The sequence below is a fragment of the Camelus ferus genome, chromosome 21 (assembly GCF_009834535.1).
Source record: "Camelus ferus isolate YT-003-E chromosome 21, BCGSAC_Cfer_1.0, whole genome shotgun sequence".
NCBI classification, from domain to species: domain Eukaryota; kingdom Metazoa; phylum Chordata; class Mammalia; order Artiodactyla; family Camelidae; genus Camelus; species Camelus ferus.
Genome location: NC_045716.1, coordinates 29,612,984 through 29,630,539, shown reverse-complemented (window position 1 = coordinate 29,630,539; position 17,556 = coordinate 29,612,984). Strand labels below are relative to the sequence as shown.

The 17,556-nt window shown below is 53.1% G+C and overlaps 1 protein-coding gene across 6 annotated transcripts in view; it reads left to right on the top strand.

Annotated features, from left to right (window-relative positions):
• Positions 1 to 464: 464 nt before the first annotated feature.
• Positions 465 to 17,556, top strand: part of FANCA (FA complementation group A) — a 36,540-nt gene continuing 19,448 nt past the window's right edge. Inside the window, exons 1-16 of one of the 6 annotated variants that reach the window (XM_032464643.1) lie at positions 493 to 622; positions 1,340 to 1,449; positions 1,803 to 1,896; positions 2,095 to 2,321; positions 6,007 to 6,149; positions 6,261 to 6,356; positions 7,502 to 7,575; positions 10,372 to 10,484; positions 11,916 to 12,001; positions 12,527 to 12,560; positions 12,995 to 13,061; positions 14,306 to 14,418; positions 15,060 to 15,136; positions 15,401 to 15,542; positions 15,821 to 15,954; positions 16,858 to 16,968. In XM_032464643.1, the coding sequence (XP_032320534.1) occupies positions 6,312 to 6,356; positions 7,502 to 7,575; positions 10,372 to 10,484; positions 11,916 to 12,001; positions 12,527 to 12,560; positions 12,995 to 13,061; positions 14,306 to 14,418; positions 15,060 to 15,136; positions 15,401 to 15,542; positions 15,821 to 15,954; positions 16,858 to 16,968 (996 nt within the window). In that variant the 5' untranslated portion in view covers positions 493 to 622; positions 1,340 to 1,449; positions 1,803 to 1,896; ... (1 more) ...; positions 6,007 to 6,149; positions 6,261 to 6,311. Of the gene's footprint in view, positions 623 to 1,339; positions 1,450 to 1,802; positions 1,897 to 2,094; positions 2,322 to 6,006; positions 6,150 to 6,260; positions 6,357 to 7,501; positions 7,576 to 10,371; positions 10,485 to 11,915; positions 12,002 to 12,526; positions 12,561 to 12,994; positions 13,062 to 14,305; positions 14,419 to 15,059; positions 15,137 to 15,400; positions 15,543 to 15,820; positions 15,955 to 16,857; positions 16,969 to 17,556 lie in introns of those variants that run through there. The other 5 variants (XM_032464644.1, XM_032464642.1, XM_032464641.1 and 2 more) reach the window with 5 other exon arrangements.

The following is a 17,556-nucleotide window of genomic DNA, read 5'->3' as shown; positions in this document are numbered from 1 at the left end:
CACAGCGGAACACGCGCAGCCACAGGTCGGGTGCCCGCAGTTCCGCAAACCAGCGGCGAGCCTTTCGGCCCCAGCCCCGAGGGAGAGGGCCGGCGGTCCACGCGAGCCCCTCCGGGGTGTGAGGCGCATGGGCGCGCAGGGAGCGCGGCGCTGCCCGCTGGCGGCCTCGGCCCCGCGCCGGGCTGAAGCCCCCGGGCAGACGCTTCCGCCAGCAGCGCCCCGCGCGGAGCTCCGCGGCGGGCGCAGCGTCTCCCTGCTTGGGGCTTGTCAGGTCGTTTCCTCGTGACTAGCGCTGGGTCATCCCCCCAGGAAGAAGGCAAAAGAGACGCCGTTGTGAGTCAGCGTCGCCAACCTCCAACATCACAGGAGGTACCTGGCCCAGCGCGCCCCGCCGCCACCAAGATGGCCGCCTCCGTCTCCGCCGCAGCGGGGGTGTGGCGGGCAGATGCCAGCCAATAGGCGCGCGCGCCTGGCCGCGGCCAATGGGAAGGCAGCGCGGGCCGGGCGCCGGGAGCCGTCCCGGGTGCGTTGTTCGCGCCATGTCGGCCTCCCAGACGCGAGCTGCCGCCGCGGACCCCGGGCCGGGGAGCCGCCGGAGGACGTGGGCTGAGCTGCTGGGTAGGTGGGTGCCGGGGCCGCGGGAGTGGGCGGCGCCGGCTCCGAGACCCCTTCCCGTCTGAGCCTCCACAGGCCCGACCCTGGGAGGCCGTGGTCTTCCGGCGGCGGCTGCCCTCAGCCCGCACCTGCCCTCGACCCCCGGGCCCGACCTCGTCCCCCCGCGACCCCCGGCCCGACGTCGTCCCCCCATCACCCCAAGCCGGGCCCTCCCGGCAGCCCTCTGTCCACTGGCCAGAGTGGCGTCTAGAGGGACGTTTCTGTGAAGTGAGGAGTTAAGAGTCACCCCCGCGTGGTCCAGCAGCCTGGGTGACAGTAACTGTTCGGTCCAGCTTAGCCCCGGAATCACGTAGCCTCTTTGAAAGAATAGCCCCAGGAAACTGGTTGGTGCGATCCTGCTAACTAAGCTACGCTTCACTGGGATTTCACCAGCTCCTGCTTAGCGGCTTTTTTCTGCCCAGTATCCCAGGCGGCGCTCCCTCCCTGGTGACAGTTCCCAGGCTTCCTGAGCTCGGCATCTGCAGGAGGACTGGTCTCTTACCCTGTGTCCCTCATTTGGACTGTCTGATGTCTTCTCTTGATTAGGTTAAGCTTGTGTGGTTTTGGCAGGAAGTTCACAGACGTAACGTTGGGGTCCATCACCTCGGGGTTCGGGGTGTCCCGACGTCTCTGCCTGGATTTTTGAAGAGTGTGGTAATTTTTTGAAACTGACTTTCACCCTTAGCGGGAAGGGTCAAGAGGCAGAAGCTGGGTCCTGAAGGGCAGCAGAAGGTGAAGGAGTCTGCTGTGCGCCTCCTGTGGAGCCATCTGGACCTGAGTGACCTTTTGCTTGAGGTGAGAGGAAATGGGTTTGGCCTTTGCGAGCAGATGTAGGTTTGGGGTTTTTGAACCCAGCCAAGGCATAATCTTTGTGGAGACTCCTGGAAAACCTCATGAGTATTTGGGAGAAGCACCCATTAAATACCATCTAGGAGAGAAAAAATATTGGGAGCATTTACCTTTTTGGAAATAAAAAGTCCAAAGATGAATCTGGTAAATCTCAAAGGTTTCAGTAGGTTTCACCTGTTAAAACATTTTATCTCCCTCAGAATATTCGGGAATAGCTCAGGAGGCAGGCACTGCACACCTGGTTATTTCCATGACACAGCTTGAATTTTAAAACAGAGTTCTTTGTGTTTGGTTCCCAGGTGGACGGCCCGCCACGTAAAACACTGTGTCTCAGCCAGTGGGTCAGTTGCAGTGGCCCTGAGGGCTGCGCTGATCCATCCAGCTCACTTGTGGGTGAGTTAGAGCTTCCTCTTCTCGGTAGACTGACTTAGGGCAGAGCTTTACATAAAGGGGCCTTGATTTGCTTATAATAAGCAGCTGTTTAAATTCCTTCAGATAATGGTTTTTTGCTTATATGTGTGGTCACAAATTATAAGTCAATATTTTTGTGACTTGGCTGGGGCTTGTTATGATGTTGTTATTTAAAAACAGTGACTCAGAAAGAGGCTCAAAAATGGTACGAACCGAAGCATCCCTTGGACAAACAGAACAGTAGCATGCCCCTCCTTCCTGGAAGTGGTGAAGACAGATCTGCTGGGTGGGGAAGAGCAGCAGGCGGCCAGGAATACAGGCCAACCTGGGAGACACCACTGGCCTGGGGCCAGACCCTGCTGTGAGAATACTGCAATGAAGCGAGTCCCACGAATCCTGGTTTCCTGGTGCGTGTAAAAGTTATATTTACACAGTGCTTAGTTTCCTAAGTGCAACAGCGTTGTGTCAAAAAAAACAATGCACGTACCTTAACTTAAAGATGTTTTATTGCTAAAAATACTTCATTGCTAAAAAGAGCTGACCATCATCTAAGCCTTCAGAGAGTTGTGCTCTTTTTGCTGGTGGAGGGTCTGGCCTCTGTGTTGATGGCAGCTGACTGATCAGAGTGGTGGTTGCTGAAGGTTGGGGGGCTCTGGGCATTTCTTAAGACAACAGTTAAGTGTGTGGCATCAGTTGACCCTTCCTCCGACAGACAATTCCTCTGTAAGGCGTAAGGCTGTGTGACAGCATTTTACCCACAGTAGAACTTCTGTCAAAGTTGGAGTCAGTTTTCTCAAATCCTGCTGCTCCTCTATCAACTAAGTTTATGTCATTCTGAATCCTTTATTGTCATTTTGACAGTCTTCACAGGGAGTAGGTTTTATCTCAAGAAATTGCTTTCTTTGCTCATTTGTAAGAAGTAACTCATCCATTAAAGTTTTATCCTGAGAGTGCAGCAATTCAGTCACGTCTTCAGGCTCCACTTCTATTTCTGGTTTTCTTGCTGTTTCTACCACATTACCTGTTACCTCCTCCACTGAAGTCTTCGACCTCTCAAAGTCTTCCATGAGGATTGGAGTCAGCTTCTTTCAAATTCCTGTTAATGCTGATATTTTGATTTTGATACATTTTTCCCATGAATCACGAATGTTCTTAATGGCATCTGGAACGGTGAATCCTTTCCAGAGGGTTTTCAGCTGACTTTGCTCAGATGCGTCAGAGGAATCACAGTCTCTGGCAACTGTAGCCTTACGAAATGTGTTTCTTAAATACTAAGACTTGAAAGTGGAAATGACTCCTTGAGCCATGGGCTGCAGAATGGACACTGTGTCAGCAGGCCTGTCCATCTCCATCAGAGCTCCTGGGGCCCAGGTGCACTGTCAGCGAGCAGGAGGGAGGTCTCAACAATGAGCTTAAAATATTCAGTAAACTGTGCTGTAAACAGATGTCCTGTCATCCGGGCTATGTGGTTCCATGTGTAGAACACAGGCAGAGTAGATTCAGCACCATTCTTAAGAGCTGTAGGATTTTTGGGTGGTAAACTGAGCATTGGCTTCCACTTCACGTCACCAGCTGCATTAGCCCTGAACACGAAGGTTAGCCTGACCTTTGAAGCCAGGCACTGTCTTCTCCTCTCTCACCATGGAGGTCCTAGATGGCATCTTCTTCCAAAAGAAGGCTGTTTCATTTACGTTGAAAATCTGCTGCTCACTGTAGCCACTCTCGTTAATTATCTCAGCTGGATCGTCTGGAGAACTCGCAGCAGCTTTTACACCAGCACTTGCTGCTTCACCTGCACTTTGATGTCATGGAGACGGCTTCTTCCTGAACCCTCATGAGCCAACCTCTGCTGGTTTCACACCTTTCTTCCGCAGCTTCCTCCCCTCTCTCAGCCTCCACAGAACTGGAGAGAGTTGGGGCCTTGTTCTGGATGAGGCTTTGGCTGGAGGGAATGTTGTGGCTGGTCTGATCTTCCATCCAGAGCACTTTTCCAGCTTTCTCCATCTCAGCAGTAAGGCTGTTTGGCTTTCTTATCATTTGTGTGTTCGCTGGAGCAGCACTTTAATTTCCTCCGAGAACTTTGCCTTTACAGTCGTACCTTGGCTGACTGGTGTGAGAGGCCCAGCTTTCGAGCCACAAGCCTTCCTCACTAAGCTGCTTCATTTCCAGCTTTTGATTCACAGTGAGACACGTGCTGCTCTTCCTTTCACTTGAACACTCAGAGGCCACTTTGGGGTTATTAATTGGCCTAATTTCAATATTGTTGTGTCTCAGGGAACAGGGAGGCCTGAGGAGGAGGAGAGAGACAGGGAACGGCCAGTCCGGAGAGTAGTCGGGACACACGTGGCACTCACCAGTTAGGCTCATTGTCTTATCTGGGCACAGTGTGGTGCCCCAAACAGCTACAACAGTGTCATCAAAGACTGCTCATCACAGGTCACCATAGCAAACATAATGATAATGGAAAATTTTGAAGTTTGGTAATTGTGGGAATTACCAAAATGTGACCCAGAGATATGAAGTGAGCAAATGCTGTTGGAAATATGGCACCGAAAGATTTGCTGGATGCAGGGTTACCAAAAACCTTCAGTTTGTAAACATGGGGTATCCACAAAGTGCAGTGGGCCGGGTCTGCTTGTGTGTGTGGGAGGGAGGCTGTGGGATGGTGGACACAGTTCCTTTCTGGTCACTCTCCCTTGATTGTGCAGTGACTGTCATTTCAGAAAGAGAGACCGTTGCCCTCCGCATCCCTGGGCCCCACACCTGTGGATTCGACCAACCACGGATTGAAAATACTTGGGGGGGAAATTACAAAGTTCCAAAAAGCAAAACTTGAATGTGCCATGTGCCAGCAGCTGTTTACGTGGCGTTCATCTTGTCTTAGGCGTTATGAGTGGTCTAGAGGTGGCTTGACGTGCACAGGAGGCCTGTGTGTAGGCTCTGCACGCACTGCGCCGTCCTGTGTGAGGGGCTTCAGCTCCTGCAGATCTCGGTTCTGGGGGCCCTGGAACCGACCCCCTGTGGACACTGAGGGGTGACTATTAACCAATTCATTAGTCTGTGTTAAATATCTGTTACAATGACCTTAGACTGCAGGCTTGCCTTGGCAGCTGATCCCTGTGGCCCCAGAGGGTCCCAGTTCTCTCGGCCCTAAGTGTGCTTGGGTTTCACAGGCTGTGCAGACACACATCTGACCACAAACACAGACCCTCAGTTCATGAAGTTTTCAGCTATTTGTCCTGCTGAAGATAGTGGCTACCGTGTGTATTCATATTTATGTAAAAAAGATAAAAGCCTTGTAAATAAAAACAGAAATAAACTTTCCTGTGGAGACAGATTGGAAATAAATGGCTAGAAATGAGCATTTTCTATTTTCTACATGAGTTGTATCTTGACCACAGTGGTGGGTGATAACACTGTGATCCCGAACTTTTACGGCTGCCACGCGTGTTTCCACTTACATAGTGGTGGTGTCTTCAGAGCCTCAAAGACAGTAGGCAAGTGCTTCAGTTAACTTTTTTGAAAAATTATTTTTGGAAGCCAAATAAATTAGAAGATAACTTGCTTATAGGCATTATGTCTGTCCAGGCTGCCCAGCGTTTCTACCGAGTGCAGACCGAGGCTGGTCCTCAGGAGGCAGGTGGCTGCCTGTGGACCCAGCACCCACCTTCCACCCAGTGTGTGGCCAGCTTTGGGGAGCCAGACCAGTGTCCCCTGAACCATCAGTGCACAGTTGTGGGGGCACCTCTGTCTCTGACCTGAGTAGTAACTATGAAAGCAAGAATTTGTCAAAAGTTCTCAGTTTATTGTGCTCCTTTGGAAAAAGTTGATAAAGTTCTTAGAATATATCCACCAAGCTCCCTCATTTGTGTCTCACAGACACAAATGTGTACATGCAGCCGTGGGCTTTAGATGCTGCCCCGTTGTCGTGAGCTCCTGAAATTGTCTGCCTTTTGTCCCTCATGTCGCCCCAGACTGCTTCTCCCCTTCAGAAGGCAGTTTTCTGTGTGCTACAACTTAAGAGAAGGCATTTAACCAATCCTCTTCTGTTGTGGGTTTTGTAGTGTGTCTGTGTTTTGTTCTGTCGTTAAGGCTGTGCTCTGCGGGACCAGGCCTCGCGGCTGGGCGTTCCAGTGGCAGTCCTGTCCGGCCAGGTGGTGGCCTCTGGCCTCGTGCGGATCTGTGAGGCGGATGCTGGGCTCTCCCCTGAGGTGCTGCTGACTCCGGAGCAGAGAGTAAGCCACAGCCTGAGCGGCGGAGCTGTGCTCGCTCCTGTTGAGCTATCTGGGAAAATAGGACATTTCTTTAATATCATGTCTTTAAAAAGTTTGAATCTCTCTTTTCAGAAGAAACTGTCTTCCTTGTTAGAGATCGCACAGAACTTACTAGCACACAGCATGTTCTCCCGTGTCTCCTTCTGCCGAGAATTATGGAAAATACAGGTAAGGCTGAGATCACAGCCCTGACTTGAGGGTTTGCTAGCAGTGTTCTGTTGATTTGGTGGAGCCAACAGAATCTGCAGGTTTTGTTAGGAATTCCACTAAGCATCTCATTAATTACAGAAAGTAGGGGAAAAAAGCTTTCAGCAAATGCGTCTGTGAATGGGGAAGAAGGACCCTCAAGTACCCTGTTGGGCAGTTCTCACCCGTCATGGGTAGTGTTGGTTAGAACAGACTAGTGCACAGAAAGGTGAAGCCCTGCCTTCTCAGGTACGCTGTGACGGACAGGTTCCCAGGGCAGTAGAGTCAACAGTAAAAGTGTGACTTAAAACGTTCTTATCTGTTCTTTCTTGAAACATTTTAAATTCATTCAGGCTTATAGATTTTTGAACAGTTGAAAGTGAACACTTGGTTATTAAATGAGATCAGTTAATAAGTAGGAAAAGGAAAGAAAAAGCCCAGGTGACGGTGTACCCATTGCCCTGCTCTCTGACCCAGCACAGTGAGTTCACTTGGCTGGCAGGCGCTGGTCCGGCCGTATGCCTGCTGCCCGCTGTCCAGCTTCATGGCCACATCATGAATCGTGTTGACGGGCTGTCCGCAGGTCGCAGAGAAGGGTGGGCGGCCGAGTCTGCCTGGGTGGTTAAGAGAGGCTTCTGAGAAGGGCCTGAGGTTGCTCAGGGTGTGTAGGGCGAGGGTGAGCTCCTGGGTGAAGAAGGGGCGGTGGGGTTGGGGCAGTCAGGGCATGATGTCTGGGGCAGAGCGTGGCGGTGCTGCAGCTGTGAGGGCCTCGCTTGGAGGACAGAACTAGACAGAGGCCAGACTGCTTGAAGGCCGGTACTGTGTCCAAGTCTGAACTCGGCCTGCGGACTCTGAGGGAGAGAAGAGACTGGCATGTCCAGTTTGCGTTTGGACTCTTGTGCCGGCCCCTTGGAGGAGTCCTGGGAGCCGGTTAAGCTGCAGGCTGAGCAGCATGCAGGTCTGCGCCTGAACCTGGGAGCAGGGGTGGGAGGGGCGGGAGGAGACACAGGTGGTAACGCCAGTGTCTGGGCTGGGCTTTCATGGAGCGCAGGGGTAGGAGCACAGGCTGAGTGTCTGGCAGGAAGACGTGTGGCTGAGGGGCTCATCGCACTGTCTTTTCTTTTCAGAATTCTTTGTTGCTTGAAGCTGTGTGGCATCTTCATGTTCAGAACATTGTAAGCCTCCAGGAGCTGCTGGAAAGGTAGTATATAGTGGTAATTTAGCATTAAGTTAAATAAAACTTTAAGTTACAAATTCAAATTTTATGTCACATGAAATTAAATTAATATTACATGATTTGTATTTTGTAATCCAGTCTAACATGACTTATGTACATATCAAAGCCAAAAATCACCCAAGCACTTACGTTATTATTTAAAAAGGGCATTTGTTAAAATTGAAGTCCTCTTTATGCACAAATTTGATCATGTCCTCTTTGTATAAGATTTATAGTGTGATAAAATATTTTTAGAAACTAAAAAAGAGACTTTTGGATACGTATGGTGGGTAGAATGTGTGCAACTGCTTTTAATACCTCCTGAAGTCCCACCAAGCGTCAGAAAGGGGGTTTTCGCAGAGGAATAACTCCAGAAAGCTGGAAGAGTCGGGAGGAGGCGACTCCGAGGGCTGAGCCGGCGGCCTGGGAAGAAGCAGGTCCCGTTTGCTCTCCCGCTCCCTTCCTTTCAGTGCGGGTGAAGGAGGCACGGAACCCAGGCTTGAGAAGCGCTGGGGGCCTGGGATGTGGCTCCTCGCCTGCTCTGGGCAGCAGGTGGTCTCTCCTCCCTGGCTGAACAGGGGGCAGGAAGCCTAGATGTTTCTCCTCTGGTCAGGAAAACACAGGAACTGTCGGGCACAGTTCAAAAGGCCACATTGAAACCAGCGGTGTGACATGTGGGTCACGTCAGAAGTTATAAAAGATTGAACGATTTGACTATGTGAAAAACCTATTTCCTGACATATACACCTAATGTCAGAGCACCAAAACTTAGGAAGCAAAATCTGACAGAATCAAAGGAGAAACAGACATCTCCGCAGTGTTAGAGCCTTCAGTCCCTGTCACTAGTGGGTCGGTCACCTGGTCAGATCAGCCAGGACCTGGATGTGAGTGAGCGGCACCAGACCAGCTGACTCACCTGCCACCAGTGGGGCGTTCCACCCAGTCCCAGCACAGCACACGTTCTCCAGCACGGAGCAGCCTCGGGGAGATCGCACGATTTGGGCCACAAAACAAGTAGGAATAGGTGTGAATGTGTCGAAACCGTACCAAGCATGTCCTCCAACAACAAAGGAATTGAATCAGAGTCAACAACAGAAGAAAACCTGGGAAATCCACAATATTTGGAAAGTAAGCAGCACTCTTTTAAATAATCAGTGGCAGTGAAAAAGTCACAAGGGAAGTTAGAAAATACCTCAAGACAAATGAAAATGGAAATACACCAGAGTTTACGGGATGCCACCAAAGCAGTGCTTATTGGTATATGCAGCCGGAAACGTCTGTATGAGAGAAGAGAATGATCTTAAATCATTGACCCAGCTCTGAGCTTACGTTAGAGAGAAACGAGCAGACTAACCCAAAGCCAGCAACAGGAAGGGAATAACAAGGCTTAGAGCAAAAGTCAATGAGATAGAAAAGGTAAAAACAATGGAGAAAATCAGTGCAACAAAAAATTGGTTCTTTGAAAAGATTAACAAAATTAACATGCCTTTAGCTAGACTTACCAAGAAAAAAGACACGAATGGTCAAAATCAAGAATGAAAAAAGTGGAGGAGGAGGGTGTAGCTCAGTGGTAGAGTACCTGCATAGCGTGTATGAGGTCCTGGGTTCCACCCCCGGGGCCTCCATTAAATAAGTAAGTAAACCTAACTGCTCCCCCCACCAAAAAAATGAAAAAGGGGATATTGCTGCTGACCATACAGAAATTAAAAGCGTTATGAGATGATACTGTGAACAATTATGCCAATAAATTAGAAAACAGATGAAATGGATGAATTTCTAGAAAGATGCAAATTATTGCACTGGCTTAAAAAGAAAAAGTCTGATTAGATGTATAACAAGAAAGGAAATTACTAGTTTAAAATCTTTCCAGAAAGGAAACCTCAGGCCCAGACAGCCTCTCCAGTGAGCTCTACTTAATGCTTAAAGAAATGTGCTGTTCCTTCCTCAGTTCTTCCAGAAAGTAAAGAAGGATGGAACACTTCCCAGCTTATCCATGAAGCCAGTAATACCCATATCAAAGCTGGACAATATTATCACAAGACAAGAAAACCACAGACCAATATCTCTAGTGAATATAGATGCAAAAATTCTCAGCAAAATATTTGCAAAGTGAGTCCAGCAACATCCAAAAGGCTTAAACACCATCAGGGAGATCTGTCCCCCAAAGGCAAGGATGGTTTAACATTGAAAACTAATCAGCATGTTAACAGCGTGAAGGACAAGAGTCATCTTAACAGACGCAGCTCGCGGCTGACAGAATCTGGTGCTCTGTCCTGATGCTTCAGCAGTACGGAGGCAGAGAGAAGATCCGGTGTAAAAGTGGGCAAAGGGTTTCAGTTAACATTTCTCTAAAGAAGGTACACAAGCAGCCAAGCACGTGAGAAGCTGTTCAGCGTCACTAGTCGCCAGGGAAGTGCAGATGTGGCAGGGAGGCGGGTGAGGCCCCCACCCGCCTCCCTGCCTGCGGTAAGGTCTCAGGTGCACGGTGTTCTGCACGACAGAGGCCTTGTGGACACATAGAGGCTGCTGAGCTTTCTTTCTGACCCTGGCAGTAGTAAGCTGCTCCGTATAAATTATTTGGAAAAAACGATTTTTACCATCGATGACAGACGTCCCTGACTCCCCTTGTGAGCGGGCCCTGTTGTGACCTGGGTGGGGAGGCTGGGACAGTTGCTAGCTTGCTCTCAGTGGCCTGAGCGTCCAGCAGAGTGAGTGTGGAGGAAATGGCCTGACGGCAGTGGAGTGGTGGGGTTGGGGTGAGCTGTGTGCTTGTGTCCCCAGCCAGGCCGACGTCCAGGCCGTGGTGGCCTGGCTCTTCAGGAACCTACGCCTCCTGTGTGAGCATATAGAAGCGCCCTGTCCACACGCTGACATCGGCAGGGCCGTGCTTACTGGTAAGTGCACCATGGAGGTGGATTCCTGGGGACAGTTGATGTAGACCAGTGGGGATGCTGTTTGCTGTGATGATTCACAGGAAGCACGGCTCCCCCACTCTCACATGGGAGCATGAAGTCATCTCAGTCCACACCTGCCTTTGTGGGTTTGAGTTTAACTTGAGTCGTGTGGAAACTGAGTTGGCCTGGTGACCCATGGTGCTGGGGCTGGTGCTGGTATGTGAGAGGTGTGTAGGCTGTGGCCTGCTGAACGAGGGGCACACACCACCCACACGGCTCCCACTGCGCGGAAGGGAGAGCCGCAGTGCTGTTTCGATGGGAGGTGCGGTTTCTGTACACCCCCACAAAGGAAGTAGTCATAGGTTTGTTGTTACGGATCCTGGCGAGCTGAGGGAAGGGCTGTCCTCCATCCCAGGTCACGAGTGAGCAGGAGAGTACTTGTGAGGTGGTTGAGGTGAGGCCACTAACTTTCCAGGGCTCAGCTCTAAGGGATTATTTTATAATTTTATTTTACCTTGTTTTGTTTTATTTTTAATTTTTACTTTTATTTAGTGGATGCACTGGGGATTGAACTGAGGACCCCATGCATGCTAAGCATTTGCTCTGCCACTGAGCTACACCCAGCCCCTCAAGGTTCCCTGGAGAAGTGGGGTGGGACCCTGGGCAGGAACCCTTGTCTAAGTGCTGGACTCGGTGAGCAGGGCTGCCTACTGTGGAATGCCTCGGCGGCACACCCGTGTTCTTCTGGGCAGCTCTCCATTGGAGCGGGCCCTGGCCTCTGCTCCTCCAAGTCAGCAGACCCCTGCCATTGCCAGCAACCCCGGAGGAGTGAGATCCACAAATAAATGAAAACTTAGATGAAAGGTGGGGCTCCTTACAGGTGGCTTGTAGATCTTTTTCCTTTGCAAAAGGCGCACTCCTTTTTCCTAAAACTTTCTGTGACATGCGCTATTTACTATTCCTGAACCCTATAATCTGGTCCCAGATTAAGTTTAAATTGACATTTGACAGAAAATCTAATTTCAGTCCCCTGGGCTCTCTTCTTTTTGGAAGGCATGAGTCTGTCTCCTGCCTCATTCCCCACAGTGTTTCCAGGTCCTTGAGAGCCTTCCTTGGCTGTGGTACAGGGGATTGGCCAGAGAGAAAGTCCACAAGAGCCCTCTGAAGACGCTGTCTTGTTTGTCTTAAGAGAGAAAATCCTTTCTGTAAACTCGATCAGTTGTAAGTGTTGCCCTTTGAATGGAGCAGCAGGAAGAAGACTGCAGCTGAGGAAAGGCTCTGGTTGGCTGGGCTGTGAATACGGTGGGGTCAGATGGGCTCCCGGGGCAGGAGCAGCTGTCCCCACAGCCCCTCTGGAGCTGGTGGTCTGTGTGATTCACAGCTGGTCAGGGGCCACGGTGTATGTAAGTGCTTTGGTTCTGTGGTTTTCAGATACTGTGCGCTTGCTTGTGTTGAGCGGCTTCCAGAAAGGTGTGGATCTGAGGAGAAGCGTGAAGCTGGAGCAGACGCCCCAGGTAGGAGTGAGGAGTCTGCAGTCTAGGCCGCACCGTGAGACACGCCACAGCGTGAGGGGTAGCCCCTGCGACGTGGTCGTTGTCTGGAGTTCCTGTGCCCTGGCCCATGCTCCACCCACACCTGTCATGGGGACGTGTGGTTTGCTGGTGGTGTGGGAGGTGGCCTGGCAGTGGTTTCTCCCCACGTCTCTGGTTCCCAGTCCTCTTGAGGGTCAAGGCCTTCCACGTGGCGCAGAGTCCTGGCCTGCGCTTGGGACAGGAGGGGAGGGGGCCCCTGACCGGTACCGGCCGAGATGGGCTCTCCTTGGTGGAGCCCATGCGGGGAGGCTGGCAGGGGCCCGGGCCGGGGGAGGGGGGCAGGCATGATGGGCCTCCTGCCTGTCACTCGGCTCCCTCCCGGTGGGGCAGCGTCTGGACCCGGGAGGCCTCTCGGCAGGGTGGCTCTTCGTAAAGGCCGGGGTCCCCTCCCTTCGGAGAAACGGCTGGTGCCCCACGCCCGTGGGTGACCGCGGTGCTCTGTGTTGACAGGTCGCCGCGGCTGTCCTTGGGAGGATGCTCACGTGTGCGTGGCTCTGTGGCCCCGGCTGTGGGTGACGCACTTGCTGGCGGGGATTCCCGTGGTTCTCACTTTCCGGTCCAAGTCCGGGTCCCGGGAGGCCCTTCTCTGGCTGAGACTTGTTCTGAACTTGCTGGACTTACTCCCCTCTCCCCTCCTCTTCGTTTCGGTGGCTTCACGGTTTATCTTCAGAGCAGCAGCAGTGGTCGTTTAATGGTTAATCAGGGAAGCGTTTTATTGCCTGCACATAGTGATTGGCTTCGGGGTTTAAGTCTGGTACCACCGAGACACTTGGAAGCTTGAAGGGCTTATGTCATGGGGGTTTGGGAGGCCCGGGGGGTCCGTGACTCCAGAGGCCCATTACCTGACTTGCCCGGAAACACTTGGTCAGGGGCCACTTCTGGTGATGGTGACGATGTAGTGTCTGATTTCTGCCTCAGTCGCACTGGAGGCTCTGGCTGGCGGGATGAAGGAGGAGTCCCCCGAGCACAGGACAGCGAGGGGCTGGTAAGTTCACAGGGGTTTCCTGCTGGCGGACAGGTCCCAGGGGTGTGGGTCCCTCTGCAGGAATCAGTGATCCTTTCCCTGCCACTGTGAAGGTGTGAGGAGAGGGTGACGGCTGGGAGAAACCCTGTGGCCTGCCCGTGTTCTCTGCAGATGGGCCCTTTCTGTGGGAACTGTGCCCTCTCCGGGTCAGGGGCACCCCCGTGGGGCCTGCTCTCCATGGTCCTGTGGGAGTGTCCGTCTTCGTCCTTGTGGACCGAGCCTGGGGGTGTCGGGTTTGCTTCAGAGTGATGTGGGGTGAGGCCCCCTGGAATGGCGGCTCTTCTGGGAGGTTTCCCAGCATTTGCAGGCTTCCTCGCCCTTCCCATGTTTCACTTACTTGTCTCCTGACTGCTGTACCCCAGTTACCTCAGCAGTCCTCTGACCTGCTGTAGAGGTCCAGTGCTTTATTTAAACTGGGCACAGAACGCTGCTTTGTGGTGTATTTTGTCTTCCTGATGAGCCCGACCAGGTTGCTCACACCAATCCCGAGTGTCAGATCACCACTGTCCTGCTGCTGCTGGTTTTAAATTAATTACCAAAACTTAAGCTAAGTCACACCCCTCCCAGTCCGGGGGGCCAGCCTCCCTGGCGCCCTCGTGCCCTGCCCCCAGCCCACGCCTCCTCACCGCATGTGTGTGGCTGCAGGGACCCTGGATTCTGTCCCCTGAGGAGTGGCGACACTGCTGTCGGCCCAGTCACCCCCCTCCGTCCTGCTTCCTCTCATGGACGCCCTCCCTGCATCTGTCATGGGGCGTGCTTGGCTCCAGGAAGGGTTGTGCGTGTGAGAGGCTCCGCGTGCCAGGCGCTCGTAGACTGGGCACAGTCCGCTGCCTCCGACTCCTGGTTCACTGATGGGGAAGCCTGGGGCTGTGCACTGGGCCGTTCCCTGGCCCGGGCCTGCCATTGGCTACAGGCCTTGTGGCCCCGGCACGTCTGGTCCACGCAGGCCAGCCCTTCCAGTCCTCACTCTGACTTTCCTCCTTCTCCGCTTGACCCTCTCCATTGCCTTTGATCTCTGTCCTGTTGAGATGGCACTTCTCTGGATTCCGTTTCTGTCTGCAGTGCGGCAGCCTGGCCAGGGCAGTGTCAGGGCTTGGGTGGGTTTGGGCATCTAGGGGCCTGGAGGTCTGAGCGTGAGGTTGGCTGCTGGATGTGGAGCCTTGAGGTCCTCCTTCCCTAAGAGCCTCTTCCTGCTGCATCTGCAGGTTCAGCACGTTCAGTGGACACACGTATCGTGGTATAATTTCAACAGACTCTCCAAAGAGGTTTTTCTTTCATACTCTGACCCAGATCCTCACCCACAAGCCTGTGCTGAAAGGTGGGTCCCGGTGTGCGGGCACCTCCCCAGACAGGAGCTCAGCCCTGGATGTGAACACTGCAAGACTCTCAGTTTGTCATTGCATATCCTTTTGTTGACGGTGACGCTTTCCCGTAAAGAAAATTTTAAGGAGTGTCACGCATCATGTCACCAGAGTAGGGTATCTTTAACATGAAGCCCTTCGTGTCTTTCCTAAATAGACAGTGAAAACAGTGCTCATACAGTAAATTCCAAGGTTCTGTTTTTATATGTCGTATCAGTATTTCTTTATGTAGCTGCACAGTTTTCTTAAAAGCATTTGACACTGTGTCATCATCGGCCAGCACATGTCCTCTGCCTGGCTTGGGGGGGGGGCCTGGCCTGTTGGTCCATCCTGCCAGCACTGTCCTCACTGACTTCTTACTGACAGTGAAAGTTTAAAAGCAAAAGCAAAATGTAAGTGATGGATTAGAGAATATTTGTAGCAAATACGATAAAGGATTGCCAGAGACACAGAAATTTGGTATCAGAAAACGGTTAACAAACGGGGAAGTGGTGAACCTCACATTTGGAAAAGTGCAAATTAAAAACAAAGTAGTTCTTTGACGTTGAAGCTTTTTGACGATTACTGACTTGACATTTTTGTTTCCCTCTCAATGAAGTTTCTGACGCTGTTCAAATGCAGAGAGAGTGGAGCTTCGCGAGGTCCCACCCTCTGCTCACCGGTCTGTACCGCAGGGTGAGTGTCGGGGCTGCACCCACTGCTGGTGTTGGGATGAGGGGATCTGAGACCTGCTTTGTGAGACTTGGCTGCCATGTCTGTGCTGCCGCCTGGGGTCCAGACACTGAAGTAGTCATCTGGGCAGAGCACCTTGTGCTGAAACGAGGCCTCCCTCCGGCCAGTGCTGCCTGCTGGGCACAGGGAGGCTTGGTGTCCCCAGGCCAGGTTGTGTCCGTTGGGGAGTTGGGGGGGTGGGTGTCTGGCTTTGACACTCTGTTTCAGCTCTTGGTGGCCCTGAGCCCTGAGGAGCTGGTCAGCCATATGCAAGAAGTTCTGGAAACATGTGAGGTGAACTGGCAGCACGTGCTGTCCTGCGTGTCTGCGATGGTGGTCTGCTTGCCGGACGCCCAGCAGCTGGTTACCGGTGCGCTGGAGTGGGAGCCCCGTCTGTCCTGCGTGTGTGCGTGTGCGCGCGTGGCTTGTGGACCAGTGTTTCGGGGTTAGCCTGTAGCCTGTGGGTATAATCACTGCGCAAGCTCAGGGAAGGTGAAAGTCCTCGCCTGCCGGCAGGTGCGCTAAGTCCTGCCCCCTGCTTGGTGAGCTCCTCCCGCAGGCTGGCTGCCTGGAAGTCAGTGTCACGCGGGCCCTCTTGCCTGGAATGCTGGGTCCTCATCCCCCTGCCGCAACTCCCTTCTTGTCTAGGTTGGGTGGCCCGTTTGCTGGCCCGTGCGTTCGGGAGCTGTGACCTGGACAGCATGGTCACTGCGTTCCTGGTTGTGCGTCAGGCCGCGCTGGAGGGCCCCTCTGCGTTCTTGTCCTACGCAGACTGGTTCCAGGTGAGCTGCCCGAGCACCCTGCCGGCACCTGTTGTGTCCCCAGCTCGAGTGCCAGAGGGAGCGCATTCCATGGTCAGCTCTGTGGGGACCGCTCGTCGGTGAGAGCAAGAACGAGCGCAGGCCATGCTGCCCTGGGACTGTCTCCCCTCAGTGCGGAGAGTCCCCCCAGCCCTGGGCCTGCTGAGCCCCACCACACCTGGGGGCGTCTGCGTGTGTGACAGCTTTGCAGAGTCCTGGGCAGAGTAGTTGCTGCCTCTTTGGAGAGCTTGCCTCTCTCCAGTGTCCGCACAGCTCTGTGCCTAGCGTGTCCAGGGGCGGTGGGCCTGATTCTCTCACTCCCCGAAGCTCTCTCCTCAGGCAGGGGCCTCGCTGGACGTGCACGGGCTCATTGACTATGTGTTCCGACAGCTCTCTTGTCTGGCCATCCGCGTGTTTGTTAGAGAGAACCCTGGTGCACGTGGGAGGGCAGGCCGCCCCAGGTGCACATGGTGGCTGCCGTGAGGCCCATGTGACCTGTCAGTACACACTCAGGCCTGATGCTTCCTCAGAACCTCCTTGCCCCTGGCGCCCCTGTTGCTGGTAGGAAGGGTTTGCTCTCGCCTTGTGACCCGGGCACTTTGTCCTGAGGGCCCACCCACCTGGGTGCCTCCCCACGGGTCGCGTCCACTCACAGACGGGCGTGGACCTCAGTGTGGGTGACGCCTCTGAGGTCCACAGAAAGGTACAGGGTTACTGTTTCCTACAGGAGCATATTTTTAATTTTTTAAATAAACTTTCAGCCCCTCTCTTTGGCCAGGGCACAGCCGGGACGTCTGGAGATAAGTGAGCTGGGGTGGCTGCGTCCATTTCCCTGCTGTCTTTGAGGCAGGTCCTCCTGCCACGGCCTCACGCTCTCTCTCGCAGGCCTCCTTCAGCAGCACGCGGGGCCCCCATGGCAGCAGCAAGAGGGCCTTGGTCTTCCTTTTCAAGTTCCTGTCCGACCTCGTACCCTTCGAGGCCCCCCGGTACCTGCAGGTGAGCAGCTCGGTCCCCAGTCCATGGACGTCACACCCGGGCACCTCCTGAGCTTCCCCCACAGATGGCGGTCACGCTGGGGGTGTCGGGACACGTTTCTCAGCATAACTGCCCAGAAACCAGCCACATGTTGTCCTAGGAGCTGGTGGGAGAGAGGTAGATCCTTCAGTGAGGCACGCACAGCCCTTCAGAAGGGGAAAGCGGGTATGTGAGCCACGGTCTCCACCCCCGCCGACCGACACCAGGAGCACGGGTGTCGTGGGTCCTGGTTTTGTTATTAAAAAAATGACGTATTTCTGTATTGGAGGAGGAAATCTCAGGAAGAATACACCCCTGACTGCCGGGGCCGTCTCTTCTGGGAGTGGAAGGTTTTATGCCCTGGTTTACATGTTTTAGCACTGTGTGTGTTACTCTCCTGATTAACACATGCCTTGCTTCCTTTTTCGGTTAGGTAACTATGCTCAGCTTTTGTTTTGGGGGTAGGGCACTTGGAAAATGATTCTCACATTTTTTTTAAGAAACTTGTATTTGATTTCAAAGAATTCCTAGACCTAACATACGAGGCCTGGAGTGTGTGCTTGTCACCAG